Raw genomic sequence first — 18,419 nt, 5'->3', positions numbered from 1 at the left:
ATCTATTTTGTGTAATTCTATAATTGAAGATATATATGCATGTTAAATTATTTCGACGAATGCTTTTAAATTGTATGTTTTCTAGTATGTATCTTTGTTGAATTACCTAATAAAATAAAATAAAAAATAAAATCAGTATTTCATACAGATTTATTTATATATATATTAAAATATTGTGTCCTATAAACGGTTAAGTGAAATACCTTACCTAGGACAAGAATGGTGTTCTTTTTTGGTGAGGTAGAAAGATTTTTAATCGACTGTTTATTTTAGAATTTATTTTATTCGGTTTTTATGCTCTTTTATTGTTAAATTAAAGAAATACAATCATAATTACAAAAAATCACTCAGCGGTTTTAGTATTTATTTTGATTAAACACTTTATATGCATGCATTTACTATTTACAGTGGTGGTTGCGAATTATGTGGGTATGCATTCTTGAAGTATTGTCACAACTTCAACATTCTTTGTACCCACAACCACTGTTCACTCCCTAGAAAAATGGTGCGGGTAACGAGTAACGAACGGGAAGGAAGTATTTGGAAAACTCTGGTAAATATAATAAAAAGCAAATATGTAAAGAGCGCATACTTGTATTCCGTGACTTGCAGTGTGGAATTTCTGTATGGAATAGTTTACCGCGAATCAGCTGAGTAATCACGCGGCACATTTACTAACACTCTTAAAATATTCGCCAACTAAAATAATGTACTGGCATCAACGATCGCCATCTTGCGGGCGAATTATAAATATTACGAAATGCAAAAAATTACGATTGCAACGGCATTCTTTTTTTAATCGTGCGACGTCGGATAAATTCTCCACAGTGGTTTAAAATGAGCATATTTTGAATTACCCGCAAACGAGACGTTACGCGCCATGTGGGACAATGGGCACGAGTGACGTTATGTCGCCAAACTTGTGCGCAGTGTTTATTAGAAGCGAAGTCGGCGGTCGTAATGCGTGACGTCAAAATGACGTGTGCCGACTGAGAGCCGTTTTGTATGTGTTAATTTTGAAACCCGAAAATTATAAATGAAAACTCGTTTTAAATACATTGATAATTATATCATTAGAATCGTAAAAATCCGATCTTAATATATACAGGGTGTTCTTTAAACCCTGCCACACCCGAAACCACGATGATCAGTATTGGTAAGAAGACATGTTAGCATATTAAAAAAAATATTTAGAACGAAAAAAAATATTTTAAAGAAAATATTTAAAAAAACGAATGGTTGCGTACTTCTGCAGGGGAGAAGCGAGGGGGGCGCCGCCGCGCGGTTGACGGTATATCAGACTCACCCTCCCCCCTCCTCGTTTCTCCCCTGTAGAAGTAAGCAACCATTTGTTTTTTTTTAATATTTTATTTTTGTAAATTTTATTCGTTCTAAAAATGAATTTTAATGTGCTAATATGTCTTCTTGTTCATACTGATCATCGTGGTTTCGGATGCGACAGGGTTTAAAGAACACCCTGTATTATATTTTTAACCTTATTCCCGACGTGAAAAAATACCCTATCGGTGCATAGGGAATTGCATTTTCAGTATCAGTCTTCATTATATGGAAAGATCTTACTTTACGCGATTGAAACAATGACTCCTTTCGTTTTGCGTTGTTTTATTGGATAATGAAATTAATGTGAAGCATAGGCGTAAAAAACACGTTTATAAAAAATATTTTATGGCAACCATGACGGGAATCGAACCCGAGACCTCTCGCGTGGTGGGCAAACACGCTGACCATTACACTACGAGGCGGACAATCATTCATGTTAGAACGAGATATAGGGAGGCACATATTTCCTCCGTTATTTTTATTTCTTTGTAACTTATTACATACCTATAGATATGGATTATATGTGAGATGGATATGGCACTAGCTGGCAGCTGTCAACATTTTTTAAAATGTACTCATAAATATAACTAATTTTGTACTCATTCAATAAATTTGATTGTGTTTGCGAAAAATTACGAATATATTTCTGCGTAGCGTCACGTCTGATTATGGTGAAAGTCCGTTAAAGAATAAAGGCGTAGAAGGCCCGCGAAACGCCATCCATCACCAGCTTGAAACGTGTCTGTTTAATTATACGCCTTTGATGTGGAGCATTTCAGAGGGAGAATTAGAAGCGGAATAAATGATGCGGCGTTGTTGTGGCTAAGACGCTCGGGTTCCAGATCCAATTCCCGTTGAAAAAATTGCGATTTTAGGCTTCTTGGCCTGCTATGGTGCATAACAAAAATGTGTAAAGATTTAAACAATTTAAATATTTGAAAGGGGAAGTTCAGCGATACGGGAAATTGGATATAAAAAATGTTTTCTTACACGCCGTAAAAATAAGACCATTTAATTGTACTGCGAAGTTTCACAAAAATTTATGAAAAAGATAATAATAATGGACTACTTTGAACTACGTGACAAGTTCACTCGGATAAACATCGATATATTGTGATAGGTTTCCGATTTCCAATAAGCAGAACTCTCCGACGAGAAATTGTGACGTCACGCACGGAGTAATTTCAAAATTACAATCTTCAAAAATCATAGCGCTGATAATACGATACAAAAAAATACGTATTTTTTTTATTTTGCCTTAGTTTGCTATTGTAGCAACAGAGAGAAAAAAAATTTTGAGAAGGGAATGTGGAATTCTAGGCATTTATAGGGCTTATGACCTTTCATTGGCTGGTTTAAGATCTTAATAAATCCCTAGGGAAGAAATCCAGCATGTCTTCAAGCATTTGGACATACTCAAAACATAGTTAATTTGATAGTCTATTAACAGTATATTGTCCATGTGCTGTATGTCTTGATGATTAAAATACCCTGACTCTGTCAAACGTAATCATCAAAAGGATCGAAAGTTTCAAATACCTGGGAGTATATGTTACAGAAAATAGCAATTTTCAAAAAGAACTGGGAGTGCGGTTAGGAGTAGCCGGCGCCACATTCAACAGTATGAAGGCTGTCTGGAGATCGGATATTTATTCATCGAAAACTAAATGCCGCCTATATAATGCTACCCTGAGTTTTGAGAATAGGTGTCTCAGAAGAATCTCGGATGTGCGGTGGTTTGACTTTGTGAGGAATGATGTAATAAGAGAACGGACGCATAACACCTATTCTCTACGGATGCGAATCGTGGCACCTCACTAGGGCCCAAAATAGCCCGAGTTTTGAGAATAGGTGTCTCAGAAGAATCTCGGGTATGCGGTGGTTTTACTTTGTGAGAAATGAGGTAATAAGAGAACGCACGCAGCAAACTCCGGTGACAACTGTCGTCAAACGGAGGAGATACGGTTGGCTAGGCCATATGCTGCGGATGCCTCCCGAGAGCCTTAACCACGCTTGCCTACTTTACAAGGCATCGGGTTCTCGACGTTCTGGACGTCCACTGCTGACACTTCGCCGGCAGTTTATGTCAGAACTACGGGACGATAACCTGACTTGGAAGGACGCAAAGGAGTTGGCAGCCGACATGGAATGATGATTATTAACAAATAAAAAAAAAGAAAAAAACACAGAAATATCTTATTGTTTTGTGAAAAGCACACGACATGCATTAGAGGTAAAATCTTGTGAATGCGATGATTTTACGCATCCCCGTGGGGTGTGTGCGCATTGAAAGTGACAGGAGGGTGGTTCGGTAAGTTGTTAAGGGATATAAATGATGATTGCGCCTAGCAGGGTAGTTTTATAACAATCAGCGCCCCGCCCGCGCCCATAGCATTCACGGCTGCACATAATAAATCGGCATTCAGTTATCTTCATCATAACATATTATATTTATGGTGAAAGATTACTTTTTGAATGATTAGGTGTTTAGTGAATCGATCAAAAATAATGCATATCTCCAGTTTAATAAAAACCAAGTATCTACCTCGGAATCCAATTTCAACTAGAGGTTTTTTTTTTTTTTTTTTTTTTTTTATTATATTGAAAACATATTATACATAATTATATACAATATTCCCAAGGAGTTTTTTTAAAAAAAAACTCATTTAGGGACATACAGATAATAATTTTTTTAGAGACGTTTTTAAATTTTAAACTATAATATTATTTAACAAAAGCAGAAAAATTAAAATTATGATATACTACAAATTAAAAAGGGTATGAAAAATACTTGAAAATAACAGAATAAACAGAATACTAGGCATGGAAATAAATTCAAAATAATGTTTACATTATGCAATCTGGGAAAGAAAATTGAAAAAGTTTAAAAATTACATGGATGTATATATACATACTGAACTAGTACAAAATAAAATCATTTTTTTTAATTAACAAAATATGCGCACACCCAATACAGGTTAATTTTTTTTATCAAAAACGTTGAAAAAATTGAAATTATGTATACAAGCCAAAAAAAGTATATAAAAAGAAAAAAACACAAATAACATTTAAATAGTATTAAAAATTACATATACAAGCAAAAACGGTGAAATATTAAAAGGTATATGTTCAAGATGCGCATTCTCTATAAACTAACATTATTTATTCAAAGTACTTCTGGAAAAAATAATTCTTCAATTCGCACGTCCTGTTTCTATATTTTGAAATAGGTACTTTAAATTTTTGTGGCAATTTATTAAATTCCTTGAAACCTATGTATTGTAAAGATCTAGTACCAAACTTCGTAGACTATACAGATCCAATATATATATTGTTTTTTGATCGAGTACTGTACCGATGGATGTCTCCAATGAAAGCTGGCTTTATGTTACTGTGCATTGAGTCGAGAGTAGTATTAATGATAGTGTCAGTTATCTCGAAATAGGAAAGCATGCTAAAAGGCATGATTTTTGTTTCAAAATAAATGTCCCTTACATGAGTATCATACGGTAGGTGAAACACATTTCTGATCGCTCTATTCTGAATAATCTGCACCTCAGAAATTTTGCTCTTAGTTGCAAAACCCCAAACACAGCATAGGTATGATAAATGCGAATGGACCATAGAAAAATAGATTGCTCGAAGCAGCGAAACTGGAAGCATTCTCTGAAATCTGTACAGTATTCCAGCTACAGGGACAATCTTTCCTTTCACGCGCTCAACATGTTCATTCCAAGTAAGCTGCGAGTCCACTAACAGTCCCAAGTACTTAGTGCTATTTTTTTTCTCCAGACGATCAACACCAATAAAGACATCAATAGATTCATTACTCTTGTTTCCAAATAGAAGGTAGTGAGTCTTTTTTGCATTCAAGCTCAATTTATTTAAACGCAGTCATTCCGCCAGATGTAAAACGTCAGGTTTGTTAAAAAAATACACAGAATATTTGAATTTCGAGTTTAAATACATCATTTACTGTAAGAGCTTTTTATAAGCAGATTTGTGCATACGATTATAATTTATCTAGTCAATTTTGGGTCATTTTGGATGCGTAGTTCGTTTTTAGCCCTTCCCTTACTGTGCGAAAAACAACTGCATGTTCATAGGCAACTGCATATTTTTAATCTAATCGCTAAAAACATGAAATAACTATTAGCTCATGCACACAGCACGAACGAAAGAACCACCTCCGACGAAATTTAAAGAGCTACTAATTGACATCTGGCGGAAGTACTGGCAACTTTTTTGCTAGCGCGTGTGATGCGTGAAATTGTCCCTCTCACTCCCGAACATATCCGCAGTATCGAGAGTGAGACGCTAAGAGTGTGAGAGAATATTCGCCGCAACGTGCGACACATAAGTAAACTTTTTATTGTATTAGTGATTTATCTTTCTGATAAAATGTTTTTTCTGTTCTCAATAAGTATTAATTATTTGATTTAAAAAATGGAGTCATGCCGAAAATCTTAACCGTATTTAATATATTTATTAACATATTACAACAGAGGTCATAAGCCCTGTAGATGCCTAGACTTCTATATTACCTTCTCTAAAATGGACGTAGTTATACAGAAAGCAGCCAGCCATAGAAAAGTGAAACTGAGATAATAGCACTTTTGTGAAAAGGGTGAATAATCCAATCTACACAACAGTTGGAATGTTTTTGACTTTTGACTAATGATAAACAATTAATACATTAGTGTTTTGATGTTACGAACAAGAATCTTATTACGTATTTGACCAGTTTTTATGATTTTTAAAATACCGTAAGATTATTCTAGTGCAGTGGGTGTTTTCTGCAAATTGAGTAATGCTGATTTTGTGATGGACACTATTTTCAGAAGGTGATTTTATAACAGTTTTTTTGTACGAAAGCGACCTAACAGTTTTTAGCAGAACATAGAATAGACCTTACTGCATCTGATAACTCCGAAATCTTTTTTTTTTTTTTTTTTTAATTGTGGACTGGCTGCTTTCTGCATAACTACGTTCAAATGTTCTTCTTCTCTGTTGTAATATGTTAATATTAATTATCTGATAAAAAAATGTTTTAACACGTGGAGGAATACCGAAAATCTTAACCGTATTTAATATATTTATGTTTATGTCGATATTAAAGTTATAAGATGTAATGTTTACTGGTTACAAATTATCGGGAATGAGTTAACAGACAAACGTAAGATGCGTTTTGATGCAATCGACTTATTTTCAAGATTATTCGAGAACAAAAATGACGGACACCCGCTCGCGCCTCGCGACTTTTTGACCGAAAACCAGACCATTCATTGGACTTGGCCCCCTGCGACTTCTGACTGTTCCCAAAGACGAAGAGGATAGTGAAAGGACGACGTTTCACGGCCATAGAAGAGACGGGGACCGAATCGCTGACGGAACGGAAGGTTTAGCAAAAAGTGCGTCCCAGAAATGTTCAGAAGATTGGATAAAAAGCTGGCGTACCGCTTTTTTGGACCATAAGACGCACTTTTTTACTTGATAAATATGCTATGAAATTTAGTGAATAAAGTTCACTACATACGTTTTACAAGTTCTTTGACAATGAATAGCTTTTTTTAATTCGATCGATATACCATACAATTAACTAAGCACAACAATTTTATATTTTACTTTTTGTGCTGTTACATGTTCACTTAATTGCCATACTTACTAGTTCTTTGCTCAATGTATTTTATTATTTTTTTTTTTTCTATTTATTTTTGCTATTTTTTTTTTTTACAATTTTACATAGACACAATTATATGTTTTTTATGTCCCGACTTGTTCGAAAATTCCATGTTAAGTTGGGACCCTGATGTATAAATCAAAAATATATATTTACATATTAAAACAATATACAGGTGATCAAAACAATATGCAAAATAATCAAAACAATATACAAAATAATAATAGAAAAATATAAATAATAAAAATTTATACATGTCGAAAAATAGAATGTAGAAAAGTTATATAATAATACGTATGACAGTGATGACAACACATATACGTATATGGATAATAATGAAGACAGCAGCGATGTTATGCATTTATTCCCGAAGCAATCTCATACAGTGGTCTCCACCTCTCGATACAATCCAACTATGGATCTTCATCTTAAATATAGACGTTGTTTTGGAGAACTTAATATGTTCATCCAAGACGTTGAACACTCTCGGAGCAATATATAAAAAGTGTCTCCGAGCAAACATCGTACGCGTTCTCGGTATTAAGAAGTTTAGGTTGTGTATTATTATTGTGTTTTTATTATTATTTTTTATTGTTAACTTTTTAAAATTATTCTTAAGTTGTTGAAATTCCATTCGTCGATGCGTTTTGTAGCTGCAAGACTTTTTGTGATGTTAGCTATCGTATTATTTTTATCATATTATGTAAATGTTATCAAATATCTTAATTTAGTAAATGGGGTCTACAATTACAACCGTCCATGCGCTCAGTAGCTGCGAGACTTGTTGTTATCTAACTTCTATTTTTATTTTAAAAAAATAATTTGGTTTTTTAAAATATCACTTAAATTCTAAACATCATTGTCAAATATTCTTTTCAAAAAGAAAAACGAAAATAGGGGCTAGATTTCTTACTGTCCATGCGCTCTGTAGCTGCAAGACGCGCTGTTATCTAGCTCCTATATATCATAATTGTTATTTATCATAATTGGAGACGAGGAACTAGAATCCCAACCGTCCATGCGCTCTGTAGCTGTATAACGTGCTGGGATATTTATTTATTGTACAGCGCCCTTGAGGTGATGTTCACGAAAATGGCGCTATATAAGTTATCCAAACATAATTTAATTAAAGATACATTTAAAATGTATTGTTCAAATAATATTACAGCGATTCTTTTTACGACCTGATAAACAATCTTCGTCCGTTTGGTGAACTTCAGTGGGAATTTTGGCTCCGTCTGGTATCGACCCGCAGTTCTTCCGATCCGCAAATAACCCGACATTCACCCTCGCTGAACTCGAGCACAGAGTGCGGAGGGAGGAGAAAGTAAGGGTGCGGTGTACACCTGTGCACTTAGGGGAGAGAAACGCGAAAATAACAAGACAGGTGAATCCTTAATATTAAGATCGGGAATCAGGAATAATAGTCTAAATCGCAGACTGCTTGGAAGAAAATTTTATGATCATTACCATTCATATGAGCAACGAATATTTTACAATACCATGATATTTGTGTATAAAATTACAAATGAATTTATTTATTTATTATATATACTTATTCGACGTAAGCCAATCACAACAGCTATTTAAATAAACATAATATGTACAAGGAACTGAATGAAAATAACATAAAATTATGAACAGTATTTTGAGTTTGTCCAAATTTTTGTAGACAAGGACTGGATTCAACTCCCTGGTAAGCTGTTTATATTAACATATACCTGTAGATGCCTAGACTTCTATATTACCTTCTCTTAAATTTTCTTCATCTCTGTTGTAATATGTTAATATAAACAGCTCCCCAGGGAGTTGAATCCAGTCCTTGTCTGCAAAAATTTGGACAAACTCAAAATATTGTTGATAAATTACCTGGTCCATGAAGAAGTATAGAAATTGAAAAAATAATATTTTCAGGCGTTGCCTAGTATGTAGGTGAAATAATTCAATTAGATGAATCTCACCCGCATAAATAAAGGTTTCAGCTCTTTAACTTCACAAACATCAACAGATGAAAGAATTGAAGGAATATAGATGTTCAAATATGGGCAGAATGGTGAATGTTGCACAGTGTGTAAAGTGGCCACTTAAACCAGCCATTGACAGGTCATAAGCCCTGTAGATGCCTAGACTTCTATATTACCTTCTCTTAAATGTTTTTCATCTCTGTTGTAATATGTTAATAAAATTATGAAGCAAAGATAAACAAGAGAAATAAAATAATAGTGTGTGATCAACATTTAAGACTTCGAGCCAACCCATGCCAATCCATCTTCATGCCATATCGCAGACTGTATTAAATTCTGCAGCGAGACTTATTTTCGGAATCTCTAAGTTCAGTCATATCACTCCATTACTTCGGGAATTATACTGACTACGTTTTCCACAGAGGGTGGAATATTACTCTGTCGGCTTATGTATAAATCGCTGCACAACTCTGCTCCGGAATATCTAAGGGAACTAAGCATTCCAGATGAACTAGCTGACAGGCGGCTTACGCTTAGATCAGCAGAAAAGGTTATTATACCTCTACGCAAACAGCGCACTAAGTTCGGTGAACGCGCATTTACGGTCGCAGGCCCTATGGCATGGAATGCTCTCCCAGCAGAGGTGCGAGGCAGTAAGAGTGAAGTGATGTTTCGGAAAAAACTTAAAATCCACTTGTTCTCTAAATCATTTGAATAAATCCGTAGCATGTGATAACAAAATAAATTGTTTTAATTATATTACAAATTTAAAAGCTTTAATTAAATTTATTTAACAAAAGAATCACTATGTAACGTGCCCTTGAGGTATTATATTACGAAAATGGCGCTATATAAGTTATCCATAATAAGAATAATAATTGAACAGAAGTGAGAGGAAGTGAGTGAGTCTCTCCGCTGTTTAATTTTGAGCCATTTCAGTTGCCTACGATAATCAGAAATGTGGTCATATTTCCGAAGACCAAGAATGTACCTCATGCATGTATTCTGAAGTCGTTCAAGTTTATCGAGTTGCTCACAGCTTAAATCAGTCATGGAAACATCAGCGTAATCTAGAATGGGTAGTAGTAATGCTTGTACAAGGGTGCATTTAGTATTGATGGGTAAGAATTTTTGCAACCTTCGAAGTGAATGTAGGCTGAAAAATATTTTGCGGCTTAATTCATTAGCTTAAATCCGTAGCATGTGATAACAAAATAAATTGTTTTAATTAAATTACAAATTTAAAAGCTTCAATTAAATTTATTTATCTATGGAATCACTTTGTAAAGCGCCCTTGAGGTATTACATTACGAAAATGGCGCTACATAAGTTATCCATGGTAATAATAATAATACTGTTTTAGAAGCGAAGAGATCTACGAAGAACTGTCCCGAAGAATTCCAAGTTATGAATTGTTAAGTTAAGAATTGACTAATGTACACATTCTGGACATTGGGGCATGAAAAATTGCAATAAATAAATAAATAGCAGATTTTGACTTCTGGTGACACGGTTGGGAACATGGAAATAAATTGATTGCAACAGAGATGGGACATCACTTATGACATTCAGTATTCTGAAAATGCATATAAGGTCCATCTCAGTTCTACGTTTCTCCAATGAAGACAGATTAATAGATTGCTCTTCTGCTCTATGTCGAACAACATCACTTTGGACGCTACCTTTTCACATTTCCATGGGAGTTTTTCGTGTTGAGTTCTACTGACGTTATCACTAATTGATTTAATCATGACTGATGCTGGCACTTACCTCTCCGTTGGTGAGCTTGTGCGGGATGGAGTCACCTTCCCCGTTGGTGATGATCGCCGCCCACCTTCGCCACACCTCGCTGAGTTCCGCGACCGGTTGCACCTAGAAACGTCCACAAACACGTGTAATGCGATACATTTAAAAAGATAAATGTTGCTTAATTAGGTAGGTAGGTAAACAAACGCGCTAACCACTAGACCGCGAGGCGGGCTAGTCTTCACTCAGGTTTGAAGTGAACGCTCAACACAATGTTAGAACGATTGCAGAATATTTTTAAAGGTTTTATTTATTTTAACAAATCAGTAACATACATAATTGTATTTTTGTTCCCGCAAAGCCGAAGCTTGTCTGCAGGTTACACTACATTTTTTTAATTAATTTATAAGTAAGTACATAGTTTAGTAATAAATGTAAAATAAAATATATTTATATGCACACTTAAGTTTCACTTGCTGTTTTTAATATTTTTTTGACTATTTTTTAAAATGAATTTAGGTTTTTTTCCTCACGATTTTCTGCTGGTATTAAATTATACAGTTTTGTTACTACACTCCCCATTGTTCTATCTCCATAGTAGTTATTCTGCCGTGGCACCGTCAGCCGCTGTGCCGATACTTGTCAGGTCGCGATCTGGTGGTTTACTTTGGATTTAAAACTGCAATCGAGGAAATGATCTGTCATTATCTTATACTGACACTGTTTGTTAATTGGCAAAACGTAAACATAATCAAATAATATTTTATTGTTGTCTTTTGCCTCAATCTTTATTTTGACAGGTACTTGTATACGTTATATCTTTGACCTTCGTAAATTTGACTACATAACCGAGTATCGCACGCAACTACACTGGCTCAGTATCAGGCATAAAAGAAACATTCACATTCTATCAATTCTTCACAATATTTTAAATAATCCCACTCCGCCTGTTTATCTGAGAGAGCTCTTCCAACCTCTTTCACAACACGGACTATATCTTCGTTGTAGTAACGAGAGAACCCCTTTAATACCCTGTCATTGCTCTAATTTTCTTGCCTCCTCTTTCACAGTAGTAGCCGCTCAGTTGTGGAATAATCTACCCACTAATGTTAGAGACGCCTCTTCTTTATCCTTCTTCTATCCTTCCCATACCCTCTCCTCTCTTCATAGTATAGTGTTAATTTTTTATTTATTTTTTATTTTGTTAATCTTTGTTTTTAATTTTTGGTGACGGTTTCTGGTTCTCCCGATCGGACTTGTTTCTTCCGATTTACTAACAAGCTGATGAACTAATATAGCCCATCGCCGTCAGAATTGGGAAAATTAGATTGAGGGTGACAAACAAATTGACTAAATATCCTTAGGTTGCTCTGACGGCGATAGGAGAGCATTGAAAGCAATAAATGTAATTTCTAAAAAAAAAGTTTTAGCAATGTGCGGATATGAAAAGAGGCGACAAAACCTTTAAAATGGATCCGGGTAAGTGAGTGGGGCTTTCAATGTTGCCTTTTTAAAAAAAACCAATTGATGTACGATGTGTTTTGGAATGCATACTGTTTTTCTTCTGTTGTTTGAGCGCATGCTGTATTCCTTCGAATGTTTCCTGTACGTATTTGTTTTTTGTCGTTGTTCGTTTTGTTTATATTATTATAACGTTCTTCTTCCTTTTCGAAGCGGGATCTGAACCATATGACTGCGGTCTCAATTTGGAAGTCGCAGTGAAAGGATTGTTAGGAGGTAGGTACTACGTTTGACAATTTCAACACTGCGGGTTAGCAACACTACTTCCTTTTATTGGAAAATGACGGCACAAAATATTAGTTCAGTTCATACGCATAAACATTGGGAATTGGACAAACAATTTTTTTTTGGTACTTAGTAGCATAAAAAAATATTTTTAAATGAGTAATTTTGAATTCCCGCAAAAACGGTCATTGCATTGGCCACGCCCCTAATACGTCACGATTCATGTTCATTTTCAACTTTATTCCAAACCATTCAAGTTTTTATTGAACATCGTCACGAATCTTGACGTCACAACTATCAATGCCAAGCTTGTCGCGTTTTTCTAGTGACATATTTTTTGTGATGCGGTTAACAGCCGTCGTAACGGTCACTAGAAAGCGGTTTCCTAGGAAAACGGTGTTGATAACTCCGTTTACCTAGGAAACCACTCTCTAGTCACCGTTACGGCGGCTGTCCACCGCATCACCGTTCACTACGGCCGTTAAGATACGGGCACCGCTGTCCTAGGAAACCCTAGCTCTACTCTGTAATGTAATTGTGGTCTTCAATAAAAAATAGAACACAGCAAAATATTAAAAGAAGATATGCCATGAGCATAAACTTTGTAGTACCTCAAAGTAGAACTGCCTTTTTTCAGAGGCATTTTGCAGTATTGGGCCCCAGGGTTTTTAACATGTTGGACCCTGGCATAAAGGCATCTGTCAGTTACAATGTTTATAAGAAAAATGTGAGCAAGTGGATAAGGGGTAGATCTTTTTATATCCTGTAAAGTATTTTTATGACTAGAAATTGTGTTGCTTTTAATTGTTAAATATCCCCTAATTGTTTTTATTTATATGTCATTTTTACTTTTCATGTTTGGTCATTTACATTTGTTTTAATTTTCTTACTATTATTAGTTTTTATACTAACTCGAACGTTTCTTTTTTTAAATTATAAATGGTATATTCTCTAATTTATATTTGTGCTACAATTTTTATTATTATTATTATTATTATGGATAACTTATATAGCGCCATTTTCTTAATAAAATACCTCAAGGGCGCTTTACATGGTGATTCTATTATTAAGTTAATTTAATTGAAGCTTTTAAATTTGTAATTTAATTAAAATAATTTATTTTGTTGTCACGTGCTACGGATTTATTCAAATGATTTAGAGAACAAGTGGGTTTTAAGTTTTTTCCGAAACATCACTTCACTTTCACAGCCTCGCACCTCTGCTGGGAGAGCATTCCATGCCATAGGGCCTGCGACCGCAAATGCGCGTTCACCAAATTTAGTGCGCTGTTTGCGTAGAGGTATAATAACTTTATTATCGGTATGTTTTCTCATTTATATTTATGTTTCATTTCTTAATTACTAATGGTGTATTTTATAATTTATATTTATGCTTCAATTTTTACTACTATCGGTATGTTTTCTAATCTATAATAATTATGTCTCATTTCTTAACTATGTATATTTTCTTATTTATATTAATGCTTCAATTTTTATTATTACCTGCATGTTTTCTATTCTATATTTATTTTGAATTTTTTTGATATTATTAGAATTTTTTAAGCATCATTTAATGCAATGAAAAAAGACACATGCATAAAAGAAGGTCCTTATTAAACACAGTAATTTCCTAGCTAGTTGGGACCCTAAACTAAGAAACTCTGTACATTTTAAAACTATGAAATACATAAATAATAGATGGTTGTTTATCTCTACTCGTAACAGTTAGGTAGCGTATTTAAGATTTAGATTACACATTTATGCTTTTAATGCGGATTAAAGATTGTACGCTCTGAAAATGCTGCAAGCGGTTTAACTATCTTACGTTGAGTCTGATGTGCCGATCTGTGATGCTGGATTCCACTCTCGTAAGAATCGCGTAGTAGCGGAGTATTTAACGCATTTGACTATTATGTATAAGCCATAGAATTGAGAATGGTCCAGAAACCGCATACGCGCATCAAACAGAAGGCGACTAAACTACTCTGAAAGGAGCAGTTTTACGTTTTGACCTACTAGTTTCTTTGTAGACTTCGCTCAGTACGCAACTCCCGATTGACCGAACGAATAATATTTAAAAAAATAAAATATCAAAAAAACAAATTGGCGCTTACTTCTGCAGGGAGAAACGAGGGGGAGGGGGAGCCTGATACCACGACAACCGAGCTACCCTCACTTCTCCCCTGCAGAAATAAGCAACCATTTGTTTTTTTTTAAATATTTTATTTTTAAAAAAATTCTTTGATCTAAATATTTTTTTTAATATGCTAATATGCTTTTTTGTCCATACTGATCATCGTGGTTTCGGATGTGACAGGGTTTAAAGAACAACCTGTATACAAATATTTAATAACATTTAGTGTGATTCATATGTTATTCAATAAATATAGGTATAAAATAATACCTACTAAATATATATAATGTGGTAATAAGACGATAATAATGAGATAAGCATTATCGATAAAATCAAGATAGGAGTTCTGTGTGCGAACGATTGGCGAACCAACGGCTTGACGATGCAAGTGTCGATGTATGCCGAAAACGACAAGTATCGAGAAAGGCATGGCATAAACAAATCCAACAGATACCCGAAGATGGACATGTCAAAAGTCGAAATGATCGGCGTGCGTGCATGAGAAGATTAATGAATGTAAAGGAAGCGAGGTCTGAATGCAAAGACAGAGTGATATGGCGTTCTAACCTCTCTGCCTACACCTGAAGGGAAACGGCGTGATGATCCCATGGGAAATATTTAAAAAAAATAACATCGCCGTTTATCAACAAAAAAAAAACAATTGGATGCCCAATTTCAAAAAAAGCCTAAGTTCATTTTTGTAGTTCTGAATAATTTCAAGTTTAAGTGTTTATTTTGTTCCTGAAATGTTAAATGACTGAATTTCGGAAAATTTAAGATACGCATTGTAAAGTTTTTCTTCTTCTTTATTTTAAGATAATAAAAATACATTTTTTTTACTTGTTTCGTTACGAAATTATTTCTTTTAAAAAAGTCGACTTAAGCCTAAGGTCAGGATTTTTAAAAAGTATTTAAAGGACTAAGGAATTTTTTCTCGGGGAAAAAACTCTTGGAGTAAGAGATTTTTAGGACTTAGGGATTTAAAAAAATTTAAATTATATTTTTAAAATTATTTTTCAAATACAAAATTCGATGTGGGTATTCTTTAATGAAACATTAATTAGGTAAATGTATAGTTCACAAAATGCTCTAAACGGCAGTGTTGCCAACTCAAAACCGATAAAATTGACCTTGAAATTTTTGAAATTGGGCATTCAATTGTCGTTAATTTTTTTATTAAAGAGTCAATGTATTTCATTACAAAATAATGTTGAAAGGAGGGTGAATGCGGGCAACAAAATGAACGGAGCACTAAACACAGTAATTGTTAATAAAAATATGTCAATCGAAGCTAAACTGGCAGTGCACAGCGGAGTTTTACTGCCGACACTTATGTTTGGAAGTGAAACATGGAACTGGCAGAGGAAGGATGAATGCCGAGTGATCGCGGTCGAAATGCGAATTTATGGAAAATCAATGTATTTTATTTTATTTTTTTAATAAATATTTGTGTTCTTATGATTTACACAAATATTCCATTTTGAGGGCCATTTTCAACGAGTTGTAAATAACTCACTATTAGAAAATGGGAATCAAGTTGGGGTAGAGTGGGATTCGAACCGCGGACCTTTGGTCCATGAGTCCGAGACACTAGCCACAGGACCACAACCCGATTCAGTATGACAGGGTTACCGGATTAAACCGGAGTCAGGTATAATTGATAAGGTTAAAAAAGGGTCTCAGAGATGGTTTGGTCATGTAGAACGAATGGATGACGAAAGAGTGGTAAAACAGGTATACATGGATAGAATGAACGGTAACGTGGGACGAGGACGAACAAGGAAGACGTGGCATGAAGTCTGGACATGTCAAAAGCAGACAGAGCCGAAGGAATGCATGTGGAAGAAGCCAGAAATGTATGCCGGGATAGACGTGTGTGGCGTTTAAATTGGCGTGATGGTAGTAATAGTTAAAATTACCAAAAAGTGGTGTGTTTAAGGTTGTGACTTTAAAAAAATCACTAGAGGATATGTGGTTGGCAGGCAGTTATGACCTTCAGTAGGCGGGGAGCCAGACAGCCTCCAGTCTCCGGCGCACGGTGCCCAGTGCACCACCTGCCCCTGCCCAGCCCGCGGGCGCTGACTCACCGCGGCGGGCACTCCTAACCAAGTCATTCGGTAAAGGTCGCGCTCACCAGAGCTTCTCATACTGAGGTGTGAAAAAATACTCTGAATGAGCAATTTTCACATCGACACAACTCTAAGGAATCATTTGTTTTTTTTCAGTTTTGCGAGACAAGTGATGACAGGTGGACACCCGGAATAATAAAGTGGAGACATTGGTCTAGCAAAAGAAGTGTTGGAAGGCCATAAAAAAGATGGAGCGACTAAAATCCTTTTACAGTAACTTTATTTATTTATTTATTTTATTTATTTAAATCTTAAAGTAGGGCACACATATCATACATATTGTTATGTGTGTTCTAATAATAACATTGCAAATATATTTAATTTATAAATTGTTTATCACATATGTCTTGACCATTATTTTAAATTTTGATATGTTTTTTTCTTCATAAATATTTTTTTCCATTTCGTAATACTTTTTAATTGCTTTAAATAAAATTGAATTTTGTGACTTTGCCTTTTTCCTAAATGGAAGTCAGTAACTTTATTAAATCGATTATGGGATTTATCTTTTGCCGACTTTTATAAAGGGCGTCGAAGTAACGAATTTTCAACATACTGATTTTAATAATCTAATCTGACGTTATTAAATTCATGCAATGGCTATAATGGACATAGGCTATTGTGATACAAGTAAATACAGTTTTGGCTACCAGTCGTGTTTGCAATATAATATAGCCATCCCTACAATATACAAAGACCCTCCATATAGTTCGCCAAACTCACGGTGAGAGGGGCAGGGCACAATTTTTTGATGTTCAAAATATCAATGAGAAAGATGTGGCCGACACTATTAAAAAAACAAGTAATACTAATTCTCTCGGACCAGATTTTATTCTGACACTCTTCCTAAAAGGTTGCGTGGAACTGATAAAAAAAACCACTCTGTTTTTTGTATAATCTCTCTTTTAATCCCAGAAACATGGAAGACGTTAAAAGTAACACCTATACATAAGAGTAAATCTAAGTTATCAGTAGAAAATTACGGTCCTGTAGCTGTTCTTTCTGCACCAGCGAAGGTATTTGAAATTATCATATGTAGAATCGTCACTTCCCAAGTACAGCCATTTATTATTGATGAACAGCATGGGTTCAGGAAAGGCCGCTCGGTTAAAACCAATCTAATGGTTTTTACGAACTACATCACGGAAGCTCTGGATGCAGGACACCAGGTAGATTGTTCATATAATGACTTCGCCAAGGCCTTTGATACTATCGACCGTGATGGTATGTTAAAATAAATGGCGAAAATTAAAGAAGTCAACACTTTCTTCAACTTTACAACATCCCCCTTTTCCATGATTCTGGCAAATGGCATGGACCTTTTCCATGATTCTGGCAAATGGCATGGACCTTTTCCATGATTCTGGCAAATGGCATGGACCTTTTCCATGATTCTGGCAAATGGCATGGACCTTTTCCATGATTCTGGCAAATGGCATGGACCTTTTCCATGATTCTGGCAAATGGCATGGACCTTTTCCATGATTCTGGCAAATGGCATGGACCTTTTCCATGATTCTGGCAAATGGCATGGACCTTTTCCATGATTCTGGCAAATGGCATGGACCTCTTTGCCAAAGTAACAGTATTACCTCGATGCCAGTTAATAAGTTAAAGTTTCTATAGCGTCCATTGAATATATGCATTTTATAACATAATAACGAATCATTAAATTTATGG

General features: G+C 35.0%; 1 protein-coding gene across 1 annotated transcript in view; it reads right to left on the bottom strand.

Annotated features, from left to right (window-relative positions):
• Nucleotides 1-18,419, bottom strand: part of Mhcl (Myosin heavy chain-like) — a 353,455-nt gene that overhangs the window by 311,998 nt on the left and 23,038 nt on the right. Inside the window, exon 3 of the mRNA XM_088229616.1 lies at nt 10,756-10,857. Coding sequence (XP_088085742.1) covers nt 10,756-10,857 — 102 coding nt within the window. The remainder of the gene's footprint in view (nt 1-10,755; nt 10,858-18,419) is intronic.

This window comes from Micrasema longulum, unplaced genomic scaffold (genome assembly GCF_059751315.1).
Source record: "Micrasema longulum isolate JH-2025_06_02 unplaced genomic scaffold, ASM5975131v1 h1tg000688l, whole genome shotgun sequence".
NCBI lineage: Eukaryota > Metazoa > Arthropoda > Insecta > Trichoptera > Brachycentridae > Micrasema > Micrasema longulum.
This window is presented reverse-complemented; position numbering and strand designations above follow the sequence as displayed.